Consider the following 16,840-nt stretch of genomic DNA (forward strand, 5'->3'; position numbering starts at 1 on the left):
CTGGTTGTTTACAACATCTCCGCTGTGGGCTCAAAGCGTGAGAATGATCCAGAGCGAATTCAGTGACAAAACACAAATGCTCTGTGACCGCATGTGTTGCATCTGTACGCTGTTTGAGGCAGAGAGTCAGAGTAAAACAAAGAGATGGATGGAGACTGAGAGAAAGAGAGCTTGCAAAGGGAGGGGGGATGAGTTGGGGTCTCTGATTGGATGGATTTTTTTTTTCCTGGTGAAAACGTGATCCAGCCTGCAGAGGCACTGCAGCAGAGAGAGAGATAGAGAAAGAGAGGGAGTCTGTGAGATACGAGATACTCACAGAAACAGAGGCAAAGCATGCACTTGTGAGTCAGAGTGTGTGTGCGGGTGTGTATGAGTGTTTGTAAAAGAGAGAGCGAGAGAAAGAGAGAGAGACAGGGAAAGACATGTAGCTTCACTGATAGATATTGCAGAGAAATAGTATACAAGGAAGAATTTGCAGTAAGAAGAGGACGAAACAGAGCGTGAGAACATTGAAAAGGAGGAGAGCCACAAATCCTCTTACACAACTGACTGACTGGGTGGGTGAATGAATGAATGACTGAGTGAGTGAGTGACCAGGACCATCACTGGACAAAAAGAGCCCATCGTGGACAAGAAGAAGAACAGAACAGTGCTTTGTGACGCATCTGACATCTCGTCCTCCATCTTTCCCGTCCTACACCTTCCATCCATCCTTCTCGGAGACTGGCAGAGAGTCTTTCCTCCGTCCTCTCGCATGCAACAGGAGCATCTGATGCGATTGGCTGTGCTAAGAGGGACGAGGTAGCCCGAGACCTGCTGCAGAATCACAGGAACTTTGTGTCCCCATGTGAGAAAGACGTTGAGATCTTATGAAGTGACCACACCACTCGTCCAAATCCAGCCAATAAATGCGCACTAGAGACAACTACATACAGGTAAGCATGCTTTAAATGGTTATTTTTATTGTAGTATGCTCAAATGAGTTTGAACCTTTGCATGAGCATATTATCGGAAATGTAATTTAAATCTTGTACATTGTAAAACAAGAATGTGCAGTGTTTCCTTGAGTTGTTTCTACCTAATAGCCTACCTAAAAATTCAACAACATTAAAACATGTTTGTTTTATTATTGGTGTAACCTTATACCCTTATACAGTATATATCAATTGTATATTTTTTTGATTATATACTTAAAATATTTTATTATAAATGCATTAAATGTGCATTTTAAATATTACATTGTAATTCATACATAATCTAAAAGTATGCATATCAGATTCACATACATAATCTAATAATCAACATTACTCTAAAAAGTCACTAACAAATAAATAACTATTTTTTTTTTTACATTATATATAAACATATTTTGGGTGCAAAGATTATGAAGCTGTAGGCGTTCTCTAGTATTGTTATTTATTTGTCAGTGTGTTTTTTCTGTAGCATGTGGGTTTATGCATCTCTGTGCTAACAGCAGTGTGCAATATTTCTGCGTTTATGGGTCCCACATCCTCTCGCAGGACTTGCACTTCAGCTGTTGTGTGGCCGTATTGACTGTGGAATAGGGCAGGTTGCAATTCACTATTGCATGCACACATAAACACAGATTCCATCAATGACTCACATTATCCGAGTGGGCATCTGATCACATGGGGCTACTACACACCGACACACATACTAACCGTGTGGTTAAGAAAGGGAAGGACCTGTGCTTGAGAGCGTTAGTGTGTGTGTGTGTGTGTGTTGCAAGAACAGGCGCTGCAGTCCGTGTGCTGCGTATGCTGCTCTGGTTGCATAACCGCCGCTGCTGGCACACCCCTCCCACGACACTGCACTAAAAACTGCTAACACAGATGCACACACTCCCAGAATACTAATAAGCACCAAAAACTCAACCAAACACCCAGAAGACCCTGTTTGCTTCTTGAAGTGTAAATTCAGCCCCGTCACAATGAAGATTCAGCAATCGATACTGTCCGTCAATATCTCAAAGGAGGAAAGCAGTTAAAGATGTGTCTGTTCACCTGAGGTCATGCCAACATCAGCCGAAAATAATGGCTTTGTATTGATAAATGTTATTGGTACTTGTTGTTGGTGTCACCATTTAGTGATGATGGCAAATTGTTTACCTCGATTGATAAAATCAAATAGAAGATTTTTGTTTGATATCAGAATTGATTACAATTACTGATTCCACTGTCATTCCTTTAAGAACTGGTGTTCCTTTCCCCTTGGAATTCCATTGTATCCAGTAGGAAATTACTTTCCCCCCATTATATTCAAAATACGTAAATTATGATATAAATTCCAATGGCATCCCTTCAAGATTTAGACTGAAGCTGAAATCGGATGGAAGGAAATTCCATTAGTAAAATTTATATTGTCTGAAATTATTCTTGAAGACAGTTGCAATCTAGACAGTCTATCCTATTATAGTTTCATCCCATTAGGATGGTTTCCAAAATATGATATAAATTGTTAGCATTTTATGTGTATGCTTTGACAAACTATATCATTTTTGCATAGCTAGAAAAATCCCTGTTATAGTGGTAAGAAAAGTTCAAGTTAATCATGAGCTATTTTGTGATGATTAAGATTCATTTATAGCTTGTTTGCCACTTTGCTAAGACTAACCTTTCGAAGCTAATTGGTTGTTGTTTTCTCACAATCAGCCCGTTTCTAACATTATTAATGATATTTGCAACATGTCCTGTGAAACAGACTAGGTGATCTATGTCAACAGAATCTAAAAGAACAAACAGTCTCTCCCCTGAATGAACTGTGGGTAAAATGGCTGACGCCTGCTCTGAATGACAGCCATTGAATTATTAAACACTGCCTCCTCCTCGCTAAAACTAGCATGACCTGCGTTCTCTACAGCAGCTCAGCACACACAAAACATCCATTTTATTGAGGATGCTAACACAGTCTGACAAAAAACTATATCCTGCTTATCGTACAGTACCAGAAAAAACAACTTCCGACCATAATTTCATCATCCAGAATCATTTCACAGCTTCATCTCCATCTTGGTCTGATGTTTGCAACATGATTTCTCACAGAAAATTGTGCTTGTCCTTTTATATTTATACAGCCAAAAGACTCCATTAAATGTTATTGTGATCTGATTAATATTAGTAGGTACAACGGGGTTCTAACACATGCATTTTGAATATGTACAGTACGATACTCAAAAAAAAAAAAAAAATGATTCAGGTCCTTCATAGATAAGACCCATTTAAATTATGATATAACTAACTGGGCAGTGGATCTGTAGTTCCCAACATGGGGACTGTGCTATGAGAGAAAATGTATGGATTAAAGTGTTATTTTATGTGTTTTTCAGTAAAGGGAAAGATGTTATTAGTTTATGTTAGTGTTTAATGTTCAGTTATGTTGGACATTGAGGAGTTTCTGTTATTTTGTGGTTACCATTATGCAGAAGAGTGGTGCCTGCGTTTAGGCTGTGAGCACTTATACAAATACCCGCTCTCAATTAAATATTTTTAGTTTGTCCAATGAGTTATTTTTTGCGTTTTATCTTTAAAAATTTGCTTGTTGTTATTTAAAAGTTTTAAAGGCAAATTAAATTGATAACAGTATTCACCTTACATAATAAACTTTTATACATTTAACATAACATCAAGTAAACGGCACATAAGTATTATGTAACAGTGACAAATTCAAATGGTTTGTACTTACTCAAAAAAATTGTGCCAGCTTTACTAGAATTTTTTTTGTTCATATAACTAAATTGTTATTTGTAAAAATTGCTCAATATAGTTGTGTGCAACCACTTGCCACATATTTTAAAAGTAAATTCAACAAGTCATTTTTTTTTGAGTGTAGACAGCATCTGACACATTAACTATTTTAGAGGTGCATATATGTTACACACTATTTAATTTGTAGAATGCTTAGGTTTATTTGAATTTACCAATTGAGTGCACTAATACGTTATCACCAAGTTCTCAACAAATATAAATCAGGGTTATACTTTAACAATTATTATGCTAAAGCTCAAGATCAACCAAAATTCATTCAGGAGTTGCAAGCCCTTAACAAGGTCTCGGACAGCTTGCATTTTCAATTATGGTTGTGTTTCTAACTCGGTTAAAGTATTAAAATCTCAGGGCAAGTATTTAGCGATAGATTTAATGACCAGGACCAGACAAACATTTGTAAAGTTTAAGGATGCTAGAAAGAGTTTAAATTCAGCTTCTTTCACCTTTCAAATTAGCATATATACTAGTGGTTTCTGCAATCTCATTGGTGGATTTTGAGACCAATTGTATTTTTCACTATTTATTTGTGTGTAACTTTGAGCATTCTTAGAAATAAAAGTAAAAATAAAATATTGCATATCTTCATAATTATGTTTGTAACAACTCTAAAACAACAACTTAAACCACTGTTTTCTTTAACCATTATATAAACTCAAGATCAGACAGGATTCATAAAGGGGTTGCAAACCCTAAACAAATATGGAACATAATCACATATTCATCATAGAATCCAATCATCATGTTCTGTAATCTTATTGCTAAGATAACAGGTAAGGATGAACCTCACTGATGTGAGTTTGAAATGGTCTCAGAAAGCTTTTGTAAACCGTGCTTGTATTTTCAATCGTGGTTGTGTTTCTAACTCAGTTAAAATATTCAAATCTAAGAAGAAATTTAGCAATAAATGTAATGACTAGGACCAGAAAAACATTTGTGAAGTTTATTTTAAGGACACTGGATAGAGAGTTTAAATTATTTTTCTTTCAGCTCTCAAATTCGCATGCTAGTGGTTCTTGCAATCCTATTGGTGGATTTTGAGACCAATGGTTTTTTGCGCTATTTATTTGTGTATAACTTTGAGCTATCTTTAAAAAATGAAGATGGTATAGAACTTCATAAAATTCCTCATCATGTTTGTAATAATTGTAAATCAACAACCTAAACCACTTTTGTTTTCTTTAACCATTTTAAAATCTCAAGATCAGACAGGATTCATAAAGGGGTTGCAATCCCTAAACAAATATGGAACTTAATCACATATTCATCATAGATTCCAATCATCATGTTCTGTAATCTTATTGCTAAGATAACAGGTAAGGATGAACCTCACTGATGTGAGTTTGAAATGGTCTCAGAAAGCTTTTGTAAACCGTGCTTGTATTTTCAATCATGGTTGTGTTTCTAACTCAGTTAAGATATTCAAATCTAAGAATTTTTTTAGCAATGAATGTAATGACTAGGACCAGAAAAACATTTGTGAAGTTTATTTTAAGGACACTGGATAGAGAGTTTAAATTATTTTTCTTTCAGCTCTCAAAATTGCATGCTAGTGGTTCTTGCAATCCTATTGGTGGATTTTGAGACCAATGGTTTTTTGTACTATTTATTTGTGTATAGCTTTGAGCAATCTTAAAAAAGTGAAGATTGTATAGAACTTCATCGTCATGTTTGTAACAACACTAAATCAACAACCTAAACCACTTTTTTTTTCTTTAATCATTATAAAAACTCAAGATCAGACAGGATTCATAAAGGGGTTGCAAACCCTTAATAAATATGGAACATAATCACATATTCATCATAGAATCCAATCATCATGTTCTGTAATCTTATTGCTAAGATAACAGGTAAGGATGAACCTCACTGATGTGAGTTTGAAATGGTCTCAGAAAGCTTTTGTAAACCGTGCTTGTATTTTCAATCATGGTTGCATGACTAGGACCAGAAAAAACTTTTGTGAAGTTTATTTTAAGGACACTAGAGAGCAAGTTTCTTTTAACTCTCAAATTTGCATGGTTGTGGTTCCTGCAATTCTATTGGTGGACTTTGAGACTAATGGTATTTCTGCTATTTATTTGTGTATAACTTTAAATGAAATGAAAAATTATACAGCCCTATAAAATTCATCATTATGTTTGTAACAAACATAAACCAACTCACTTCTTTGTTTTGCTTAGCAGCTGTAAAAATGTCAAGATCAGACAGGATTCATAAAGGGGTTGCAAATCCTAATCAAATATGGAAGATAATTACATATTAATCATAGAATTCAATCATCATGCACTGTAATCTTATTTCTAAGAAAACAGGTAATGTGACTTTAAAATGTTCTCATGCAGATTTTGTAAACCGTGGTTGCATTTTTAATCATGGTTGTGTTTCTAACTCATTTATTCCCAGTTTCACAAACAAGACTTAAGTTAGTTCTAGGCTAAGTAGCGTTATAAACGTGCCTTAGATAAAAACATTACTGGTGTTTATCTTGAGACAAAACAATTGCACATATCTTGAAATATTTCAATCCCTCTGTTTTGTCTCCAGATACACACCAGTAATGTTTTATTCTAGGGCATGGTTATGAAGCTACTTAAATGTCCTAATTGAAACAAGGCCTAATCCTGGCTTAATCTAAGCCCTGTCTGTAAAACCGGGCCTTAACAAATTAAAATCTCAAGGCAAGCATTTAATGATACATTTATTGAATAATGGACCAGAATAACAATTTTGAATCAACACCTAACAACAGCTTTTGTTTTCTTAAGTCGTTATAATTTTGAATCAGACCCAAACTAACATGAAGCTCAACCATATATGCACAACACCCAATCATTAAACTCAATTATATTTATTATTTTTATTTATTATTATAGATTTTATTTTTATTTTATTATTAGATTTTATTTTATAGAATAAACTTAATATATATGATTATTTAATTTTTTGGAATGGTTCTGTAAACTGTGCTTGCATTTTCAAACATGGATGTGTTCCTAACTCAGTTAAAGTATTGACAGTTTCTTTAATTCAAGGTACATATTTAGTGATACATGTAATGACTCGGACCGGTCATTTAAGTTATATTCATTTAAGTACACTAGAGAAAGTTTTAAATTCATTTTCTGTCAGCTCTCAAATTAGCATACTGGTGGTTCCTGCAATCCCATTGGTGGATTTTGAAGCCAATGGTATTTTATTTGTGTAAATTTGAGCAATAAAATCAAATCAACATTGCACAATTCCATCAAATCCACCTCCATGTTTCTAACCACAATCCAATTAGTGGATTTTGAAATTAATAGTATTGCAATAATATATAATCTACCATATTGTGACATTTCTAATCCACCAAATACACAACTTTTGTTTAACAATTGCAACCTCTCCAGATAGGATTGTAAGAGCTGCAAGCTCTGAACAAATATGGAGTACAATCAAACATTCATTAAACCCAATCATCATATTCTGTAATATTCTTTCTAAGGTAATAGATAAGGATGAATCTCACTGATATGACATTGGCATGGTCTTGGACAGCTTTTGTAAACCGTTCTTGCATTTTCAATCATGGTTGTGTTTCTAACTTAGCCTGACATCGTCATACTCAATTCTAGTCAGAATATGAGTCTGATACTGTCATTATCAGTATCAGACCAGTCCATTGGGCATAATTACTCCTCTATGGATCAAGTCCAGACCAAACTGTCCAGCTCTAATGTTGTGGGCCATTCCTAACTCAGTTAAAGTATTAAAATCTCAAACCAGATATTTAGCGATACATTTAATGTCTATAGGACCAAACACTTGTGAAGGTTCTTTTAGGTATGCTATAGAATTTAAATTAGCATAAGGTTGGTTCCTGCGATTCCATTGGTGGATTTTGAAACCAATGGCATTTTCACTATTTATTTGTGTGCGTAAAATTGTGCAACTATAAAACAAATCCAACATTACACATTTCCATAAAATACTATATAAAGACCCTTAAAATGTGTGTCTATTTCTGTGTGAAGTGACTGAAGACAGAAGCATTAAGAAAGCAGAAAAGTTGTGATGTAATTATGGAAGTAGAGTTTTTGAGAAAAAGAAGAAGAAAAAGTAGTGTGTAGACATTGATCAATCCTTCGGTTGTTGATTGGATGGAGGCAGATCTAAAGAAAAGGGTTAGGTTTATGAGGATGAAATGATTGGAGAAGTCCAGCCTATATCAAATCTGAACTTTCACCAGAAAATCAAGTTACGGCATTTTGTAGAAAAATTGTCAAAAAAAATTGTTTAAACCATGAGACCTACACATGTATGAATCATTCACAATAAGATCAATAACATGAAAATAGATTTTCCATTTGATGTAGATTTTAATACATATTTAAAGAAAATAATGGTTAAAGAGTTGAATTCCGCTTAATTTACTTTACTTTATAATTTTACAGATGTTCATACAAACGTTTCTAGCATAAATGATCTGTAACAAACTCATTGGAGAGTCTATGAAGCAGCATAGTTCAATTCCATTACATCATGTGAAAATATTTATAATAATATTCCTAACAATACACAGCTAAATCAGTAAATTACTAAAAAGCAGATATCTGACAGTTTCACTCACATTTCATGTTTGTTCAGGTTTGATGATAATACAAAGAGTGTAAATGACTTTTATAATTTTTTTTAATAATTTATAATATTCTCTGATTTTATTTGCGCTTGTAGTGATTATATAGTGCTTGCATATCTTATAGTCACATTGATCAGATTACAGCTGGACAATAATATTTTAAAAAATTTGTGATGATATATCACTTTACACTATACTGTAACTTTATATTTCATGTATAAATGAATGTAAAATAAATGTTTATTTTTTTAAATTAAAACAATAAGTCCTTTTAAAAGATCTTTCTCTGACAATTTTTTTAATTCACAAATAAATTCACATAAGTGGGTTTGCATTTAAACATGAACTTTATGTACAAAGATGAATGAGACTGCACTGTGACTGTATGTGTGAGATTTACTTTGGCCGTAGGGGCAGGGCAGTCAGGGCAGGCTTTGAGAGACAGAGGTGAACAGCTGATAGCATCGCTGGCACAGGACCTGATGGCCTCTTGCCGACTGTCCAACTGCACAGGTGGAATGTATCCATAGATAGAGAGATAGAGACAAGCATCAGGGAGAGATGTGCCCGTGGAATGTGCTGGGTGGTACCTGTGTGTGTTTTTGTTGTGTGTTTGTATATGTGTGTATTTGTGGGAGTGAGTGGAGTGAGGACTGGAATGTTCTAGATATTTTGATGACTGTGCGTCCATCTGTCTGCTTGCTTTCAGTGTTGTTTATCGCATTCTGTTCATGATGGAAGCTAGATGAGATTTTCCATGTTTTTTACTTCTGTATGGTGGCATTTTTGAGTAAAACAGGGCATTCAATGAGACAAAATGAAGGCAGGACTTGATTTTATCCATCAGGATTTGATTGGATCATAAAAAGCAGACATTATTTATCAGAATGAATCTAGATCGTATCCAAATTTGCTATTACCATCAGATAATTTTACACAGCTGCCTAAATATGGTATCTGTTGATTTCATGTTTCGTTTAGATGTGAAGTGTTTCATTTACACCTCTAGAGTCAACAAACAGAATTGTAAAGTGAATGACATTTTCAGTTTTCCTAAATACTCCCCTTCTCTGCCATTGGTCACCCAAACAGATTCCCTCACACTATTGGTTGAGCTGTTGCTGTGTCAGGCTGATTCTCAAACAAAAAGAGCAATGTTTTGATAGTATGAGAACTTTCCAGAAAAAAATGAGCCTACAAATGATTTATTTTATAGTTGTCTCTGCATATTAAACTAGGACAGAAGAAAGTATTATAACCTTAAAAAGAAACAAAGGCGAATTATGTGTGTATTTGTGTCATGGTGGTGCCAGAAAGTACAGGAATGTGATTTCTTGACAATGCGATGAGATGATGAACTCAAGAATGCTGTTGACTAACAGTTGTTACTCAATGCATTCAGTTATTGAGTCTGTCTACGTGTCTTAGTATGAAACTCATTAATGAACGTTACAGACTAACAATAACGCCACATTATTAAAATGTGAAGAATATTTCACTTGTCTACAGTGCAACGCACTTGAATATAAATCAAGTGACCAACAAAATGTCACATGGTGTAAATACCTGTGTATGAAAATATAATTTAGTACTTTGATATATATCAAAAATAGTGTAACAATCTGATATCATCAGTAGATCGTAGAGACCACTGGCTTACAATGCTTTTGAGAAACGCAGCCCATGTCATCAGTTATTCGCTGTCTCTTCATCAACCTCTGCGTCTCTTCATCATGTTTTGTGCTGACAGGGTCGAACACACACATGATTTCATTAAGTGCAGCAGTGCCGTGCTGACCTGCTTTAATATGTTATCTGCTGCCTGTCTCTCTCATGAGCCTCTTACATAACAGAGGAGCTTGTCTTATCAAACATGAAACCCTGTGTGAGATGGTAGCGGAAAAGCTGAACTGCTCCTGACAAAAAAATAAAATAAAAATAAATTTGAATAGTAGTTAATCGGTTCACAGGACAGTGTTTCGAACACTATATTGACTGGAGAGCACAGGACTCGTCACAGTTATAACAAAATCTTTTTCACAAACCAAAAAGTACCATGTTTTTTTTTTTTTTTTTTTTTTTTTTTACAAAGGTACCCTGATAGCACACATACGTCTGCAGGATGTCTGTTAAAGAGCGCTTCTGGAAAGCATCTGCTGTATACAAACATCTTTAAGATGTCAGTTTTACATACATTCTAAATCATAAACCTATTAAAGACATTTTCTAAATGTCTATTTAACGTCTGACAGGAAACATCCTAGAGACGTATTGCTCTAAAAAATACATCTTCCAGATAGAACGCGAGTCTTCTCTGAGTAACGCAAAACGTTTTGTGAGTGAACTCAGAATTTCTTGGGGGAACACACCGCTTTTGCACAAAATCGCAAAGTTTCTCAGGGGAATGCAAAACATTTAGCTTGTGAACACAAAGATTCTCGGGAGAACTGAAAATATTTTGCAAGCGACTGCAAAGTTTCTCAAGGGACAGGAAAGGTTTTGCGAGTGAACGCAAGTTTCTCGGGGAACGAAAAGTGTTTTGCGCACAATCGCAACGTTTCTTGGGGGGATGCAAAACGTTTAGCTATCAAATGCAAAGTTTCTCTGGGGAAACGCAAAATATTTTGTGAGTGAGTAGGAGTAGCAAGTTTCTCGTAGGAAAGCAAAGGTTTTGCGAATGAACACAAAGTTTCTCGTGGAATGCACATTTTACGAGCGAACAAAGTTTCTTGGGGGAGCGCAAAACATTTTGCGAGTGAACGCAAAGTTTCTCGGGGGAACGCACAAAATTTTACGAGCAAACACAAAGTTTCTTGGGGGAAAGCAAAGATTTTGCGAGCAAACGTAAAAGCATTGAATTATTTTTTCCTTGCATATCTTTTTTTTGTTGCAATATCTAATTTTGTTTAATTCATTATGCATGTTTCGTAGTTCATTGTATTCATTGTATTTGTAAAAGCATTGAATAATTTATGAATTGTATTCGTAAAAGCATTGAATCATTTTTTCTTACGATGCTTTTGAGAAACGCAATTATTTACGAATTGTATTCGTAAAAGCATTGAATTATTTTTTCCTCACATATTTTTTTTGTTGTTGTAATATTTAATTTTGTTTAATTTGATTTCTGTCTATGCTCTTGTGACATAATACATTAATAAAATCCAAACTGTGCATATTTGGTAGGATAATGTAAAGTTCACTCTGTGTTGGTGTCCTGGTTACTCTATTGTGGTTTATTTTGTGATAATGGATGTTAATTATATGTTTGAGGATCTTTAAACAGAAATGTCTGAAGGCTTGACAATCATTTCACCCATTACATCTCACGGTTTCCAACGCCCATGCACCAGCTGACTATGCTGATGTCAGAAAGCTTATTCGCACCTTTGTGTGTGTGCAATGCATGTGTGTGAACCAGTGAGAGCGCCTGGTTATTTTTGGCTCTGCCTCACAGCTCTGCGGTGCCGTGGCAACTCGAATGAATGTGACTGACAGTTACTGGCTGATCAGTGCCTCTGTGACCTCCAGAAAATGGAGGACGGTTTGGAGCCACATCCTGTCTTCACATCCTAATTAAATCATTGTAAAGAAGTAAACCAATGAGAGAGATGGGAAATAGAATAAACACAGGTTATGATGATGAGTTATTAGGTCTGACTGGTCACAACAGTGTCACGAAGCGGGAGCAAAACAAGCGTGTTTTTGTGCGCTTGCCTGCGCATGTTGAAATGTGTGGGTGGGTGGGTGTTTGTGGAGGTCTAGAAATGTTCAGAAAAAGATGGCTGGGGGAGGAAAGTAGAACACAGATAGTGGAGAGAAGCAATAAATAGACAATGGTGGTGATTGCTGATGATAAGTTGTTTTGGATACATCATTTGAATGTGCTCCTCCTGAACTTTGTTAATAAAATATCATAAAATGATGGGTCCCATATCAGTTAAATACAGAACGCATATTGCACATATTGCATTTTAAAGTCTTTGTTTAATCTGTAGTGACAATCTTCAGCTCATCATGGGCCGTAAACCTGCCTATTTTTGTCCCGCTTAAATTTACCTGCTATAGAGCTGAATGGGAAAAGTTATCAATGGGTCTGTCCACTAACTAATGATAAATATAGCAAACTGCATAGTTTGCCAAAAAGCATTTTCAGTTGCTCACCACGCAGCTAAAAGGCAAGGCCTTGTTTTTGTTTTTTATTTGGTTGGTTTTGTTTTTTTAAAGATTGGATTAGGCCTATCTTTTGAAATAATAGGCTATTTAATACATTATCGGAGCTTGGTAGACAGATAATTATTATATGTTTTGACATTAGGCCTATTAGACAGATTATTAATTAATGGATTATAAATGTGTTATATTTATTTATCCTTTACAGGTCTAGCCTAAATAAATAATAATATACAATTCATGACATTTAAAAAAGAAAATGTGTTAAAAATGTAACAAATAATTAAATAAAGTAGTTGTAATCGAAGTAAATGAATTAAAATTTGTAAAAATAAATACAAAAATCATCCCACCGAGGTAACAGCTGTAGAATTGTCTAAAAAGTGATTGTGTAATTGGATGTCCCTTATTTTGCCACACTTAAAGTGGCATCCCTAGTCACACCACGCGTTTGGGTCAACCAAACAAATTGGGATGGAAAACACATCATTTGTAGAAAGGAGAATTATATTCTTAACTTTTATAGTCCTAAAATCCTGTTCATGATAAACTTGATAGTACTGTAAGTTAGTTATTTAGTTTAGTGATAGTAGTGATAGTTTAGTGCGATATACTGAGGATGCACAATGCTAAAGCCTTTATGTTAACATTTCATGGGCGATGTTACAAATGATACAAATAGCAAACTCATTTTGGGTGAAATAAGGCCTATCCCTTTAAGTGTTGATGTCACTACCATGTTGGTTGTTTTTATTTGATATCACAGCAGGCTATTAATTTCCAGCATGTAATTACACGTCCAAAGACTGTTTTTTACTTATCGGAAACTGGTAATTACAGTAATTCCAACATGACATGATCATACTATTCCTCTGTTTGACTTTACTGGCGAGCACAGCACTGCGATGCGACAAACTAGATGCTCTTGTGATAATCATTAAAGTGTCACGCGATTACAGTGTACGCAGCTTTGTTAATTTAATGGGAGCGTTCTATTTGATCACATAAGATGGCTAGCACGGTGTGGATGTGGAGGAAAAGCATGTTCTACCTTTTCTGCTGCATGTAGGTCAGCATCATTTCTCTGCTTCTTTCTCCCTCCCTCTCTTTTTTCTTTCTCTCTACATCACATCACATCTTGCACTGTGTGCAGAGAACTATTACAGATGTGTCACTGTGCTCACCACTGTTAATAAAGCACACACACATTCACAAACCACACCTAACCACAACATTATTTTCTCAGACGATAACTCTTAAAACGGTTTACACATTTTCTCATGTTCCTCTGTACAAAAACGAACAACACACTACAACTAAAATGTATTGTTCCTGGATGCTGACTGGTAAATAGAGCACATGAAACTTAAAACACTTAATACTTTAATAAAAAAACAATAAGATACTAATACTAATTAGTAGATGCTAATACTATATAGCATTACTCAAGAGGTTGCAGAGGCTCTGCTGTGTTTTTGCCTAACAACTCCCTTTAGCTGTGATTATATTCACAAAATATTCTCAAACATGTCACAATACAAAAGTGAATTTAAGTCTGGATAATAATGATCAATTATTTATTGTTGACCATCCTGTTTCAATTGCAAATATGTCACATTATGGAAGTAAAATGGGCTGCGAATGCGAACAACAGTTCTCATTGACTTTAAATAAGCACTGGCAGCCATTTTAGAGGTGTGGGCTTCTGAAATGTTGTAATGCATGTTTATAGTACGCCAGGTTTATAGTAGTTGGACAGATTGTTCTGTGGTCAGGCCCTCAGTCTCTTCGTCCACATGCCCCACAGGGCCCCAGATGGCAGCTGGCAGATAGAGCAAGGGAGTTTTTTAGACTGGAAAAGATGCTGCAGGGTTCCAGATATCTGCTGTGAATGGACATGTTGCGCAGATCACAGTTTTTTCACAGAATCAGCTCTTAAATTTTCTTCATCTAAATTTTTTTTAGCTATAGATGACAGGACACTTTCTACACACTGTTCCCAAGAACGCAGGCAAATGGCCTGGAAAAGGCTGAGCTGTGTCCTTGCATTAGCATCACCTGAACTGTTTTATTTTTTTCCTCCAGGAAACGAAACAACACTACCTATGAATCTGCATATCTGTGCCACCCTGGGAAAAGTGCTGGAAGCAAGTAAGGTCTGGCAAGACTCCTGAGACACTCTCGGACCTGTCACGGCATTAAAGAGTGGACGCACAATCTGTCAAGCTCAACGCAGAACCCTTAAACAATTCTGGTCTTTTAAGGACTGGGAGAAGGCCTTCCAGATCTTTCCGATGCCACATGAGCACCTCCCTGAAAAGACTTTGCTTATCAAAACAAAGGTCAGGGAGGTGTAAGCGCAGTCGATCACAAGAAGAACCAAGAACTGTGCGGGGCCATACCACAAAGGGGACCTGAAACAGGAAGTAGGGTGTGACATTGAGGTGGATGTCGTTTCTGTTACGGTGCTTGCATCAGTTCCTTTCTGAAACTCATATGGAGGTTTGGTTAACAACAGTATTGAACTAAACGGTATTTCTTAGTAAGATCTTAATATTCTCTTCAAGGTACTCTGTGTTTAGGTCCTTATATTTATGTCCAAATAAATGTGCTGTTACAGTGAAAACACTGAAACAATTGCCAACATATCTTCTGATCTTGAGTGTGATGCACTTTGTAGTGTTCAGCCATTTATTTGTAAGAAATAATATCATTGAATATCGCATTACATCAAACAATCAATAGTGCAATATTAGTAAACAGGGTGTAAGTCCTTGCCTCAAAACTTTGTAAACCACTGGAGCCACAAGCTGCAACTTCTTGTGACATCTGAAGCTAAACACAGTCGCCTGTGGTTCTTCAGGGCTTTTTATACTGTGCACTGGCTGTAAGTCTTTGCCCATCTGTGCCATATAAAGACTCAGGGTGACGCAGCCTGTGACCAAGGAGGGACTTTGAGACAGCAATGGACAAACCCATCCGTCCTCACGTCCCCTGCAATGGCTGAGTGTCCTCCTCCAGTGCACTGAAGACGTTCTCTGCAGGACTGTACGCTACACCCAGTTCCTCTAGCCAAGAACACCACGCCTAGGAGTGAATGTCCTGCCTCCGGCGCCAACCTGTGACCATCCCTATGGACACCGTCAAGATCATCCAGTCAGAGAAGTTCCCTCGGGAGTGTCCGGTCCCCGTGACCCAGCCTCGCTACGCACCACCTCCCCGCGTGGCCTGGGATGGAGGAGGCGAGGGCGAGGTTATTGTTAACCAGGCATGCGGTGACCTGACCATGGAGGTCAATGGGAACACTGTGGTCTCACCCAGACCCCTAGTGTCTCCTCCTGCCCCCGTTCTCCGGCGTGAAGCCAGTTATCTTGCCCAGCGCAAGGCCAGTACGTCCGACATCTGCTACCATCAGTTCCACTACAAGATGGACAACGTAATCGTCAACCAATACGTGCTCCGCTCTTCCTCCACCTCTTCCTCGTCCTCCTCCACCTCCTCAGGCCCGGTAATGCCATGCGAACCACTGGACTGCCCAACGTGTGGACACACCTATAACTTTGCCGGCAAGCGGCCACGCATCCTGTCCTGTTTGCATTCAGTGTGTGAGGAGTGCCTGCAGATCTTGTATGAGTCCTGTCCCAAGTACAAGTTCATCTCCTGTCCCACTTGCCGCCGCGAGACCGTGCTCTTCACCGACTACGGGCTAGCCGCGCTGGCCATCAACACCAGCATCCTCAGCCGGCTACCACCCGACCCGGCGGGGGCCGTGCAGTGGGGCAGCGATGCTGACCGCAGCTGCTATCAGACGGTCCGCCAGTACTGTCAGTCGGCTTGCACTTGCCACATTGCCAACCCTCTTTCCTCCTGTGGCATCATGTAGACCGGAGAGGGCTGATGACCGGCACAACTCATCCCAACAGCAATTCACCTGTTGCCACCATCTGAAAACCTTGATTCACATGCATTCACCTTCTCCGAAGGGTCACAGATATATCTGTATATTTAATAGCACAGGATGCTATGTGGACTTGAAGTGAAAAGGACACTTGTGTGCAAAGACAAAGATATGAAATATCAGAGTAAATGTATTTTATGTATGAAATGATTTCCCTATAGCCCTCGATCTCTTGTTCGGATGTGTTCGTCATTGACATCTCTTTACATGGGAATGCCAAGGGAAGTCTATCTCCCCCATACTGGGTATAATAAAGACTAATAAAGAATTTAAAGTCTTTTTGTTTGGTCTAAACTCTCAGTAGCTCAT

At 37.0% G+C, this 16,840-nt stretch overlaps 1 protein-coding gene and 5 non-coding genes across 6 annotated transcripts; 1 reads left to right on the forward strand and 5 right to left on the reverse strand.

Annotated features, from left to right (window-relative positions):
• The first annotated feature begins 279 nt into the window (after positions 1-279).
• On the forward strand, positions 280-16,799 carry rnf208 (ring finger protein 208). The gene is made up of 2 exons (XM_067432978.1): positions 280-935; positions 14,659-16,799. The coding sequence occupies exon 2, from the start codon at positions 15,671-15,673 to the stop codon at positions 16,454-16,456; it is 786 nt and encodes a 261-aa protein (XP_067289079.1). The 5' UTR covers positions 280-935; positions 14,659-15,670; the 3' UTR covers positions 16,457-16,799.
• On the reverse strand, positions 4,443-4,578 carry LOC137063219 (U8 small nucleolar RNA). The gene has a single exon (XR_010901356.1). It is a non-coding gene; the product is annotated as a U8 small nucleolar RNA (small nucleolar RNA).
• LOC137063217 (U8 small nucleolar RNA) lies at positions 4,986-5,121 on the reverse strand. Its single transcript, XR_010901354.1, has one exon. It is a non-coding gene; the product is annotated as a U8 small nucleolar RNA (small nucleolar RNA).
• On the reverse strand, positions 5,520-5,655 carry LOC137063218 (U8 small nucleolar RNA). Its single transcript, XR_010901355.1, has one exon. It is a non-coding gene; the product is annotated as a U8 small nucleolar RNA (small nucleolar RNA).
• On the reverse strand, positions 5,982-6,098 carry LOC137063223 (U8 small nucleolar RNA). The gene has a single exon (XR_010901359.1). It is a non-coding gene; the product is annotated as a U8 small nucleolar RNA (small nucleolar RNA).
• On the reverse strand, positions 7,167-7,296 carry LOC137063221 (U8 small nucleolar RNA). The gene has a single exon (XR_010901358.1). It is a non-coding gene; the product is annotated as a U8 small nucleolar RNA (small nucleolar RNA).
• Positions 16,800-16,840: the final 41 nt, after the last annotated feature.

The sequence above is a fragment of the Pseudorasbora parva genome, chromosome 23 (assembly GCF_024679245.1).
Source record: "Pseudorasbora parva isolate DD20220531a chromosome 23, ASM2467924v1, whole genome shotgun sequence".
Lineage (NCBI taxonomy): Eukaryota > Metazoa > Chordata > Actinopteri > Cypriniformes > Gobionidae > Pseudorasbora > Pseudorasbora parva.

Excerpts from the sequence above, each read along its gene's own strand:
- rnf208 (XM_067432978.1), top strand. The coding sequence starts at position 15,671 with ATGTCCTGCCTCCGGCGCCAACCTGTGACCATCCCTATGGACACCGTC.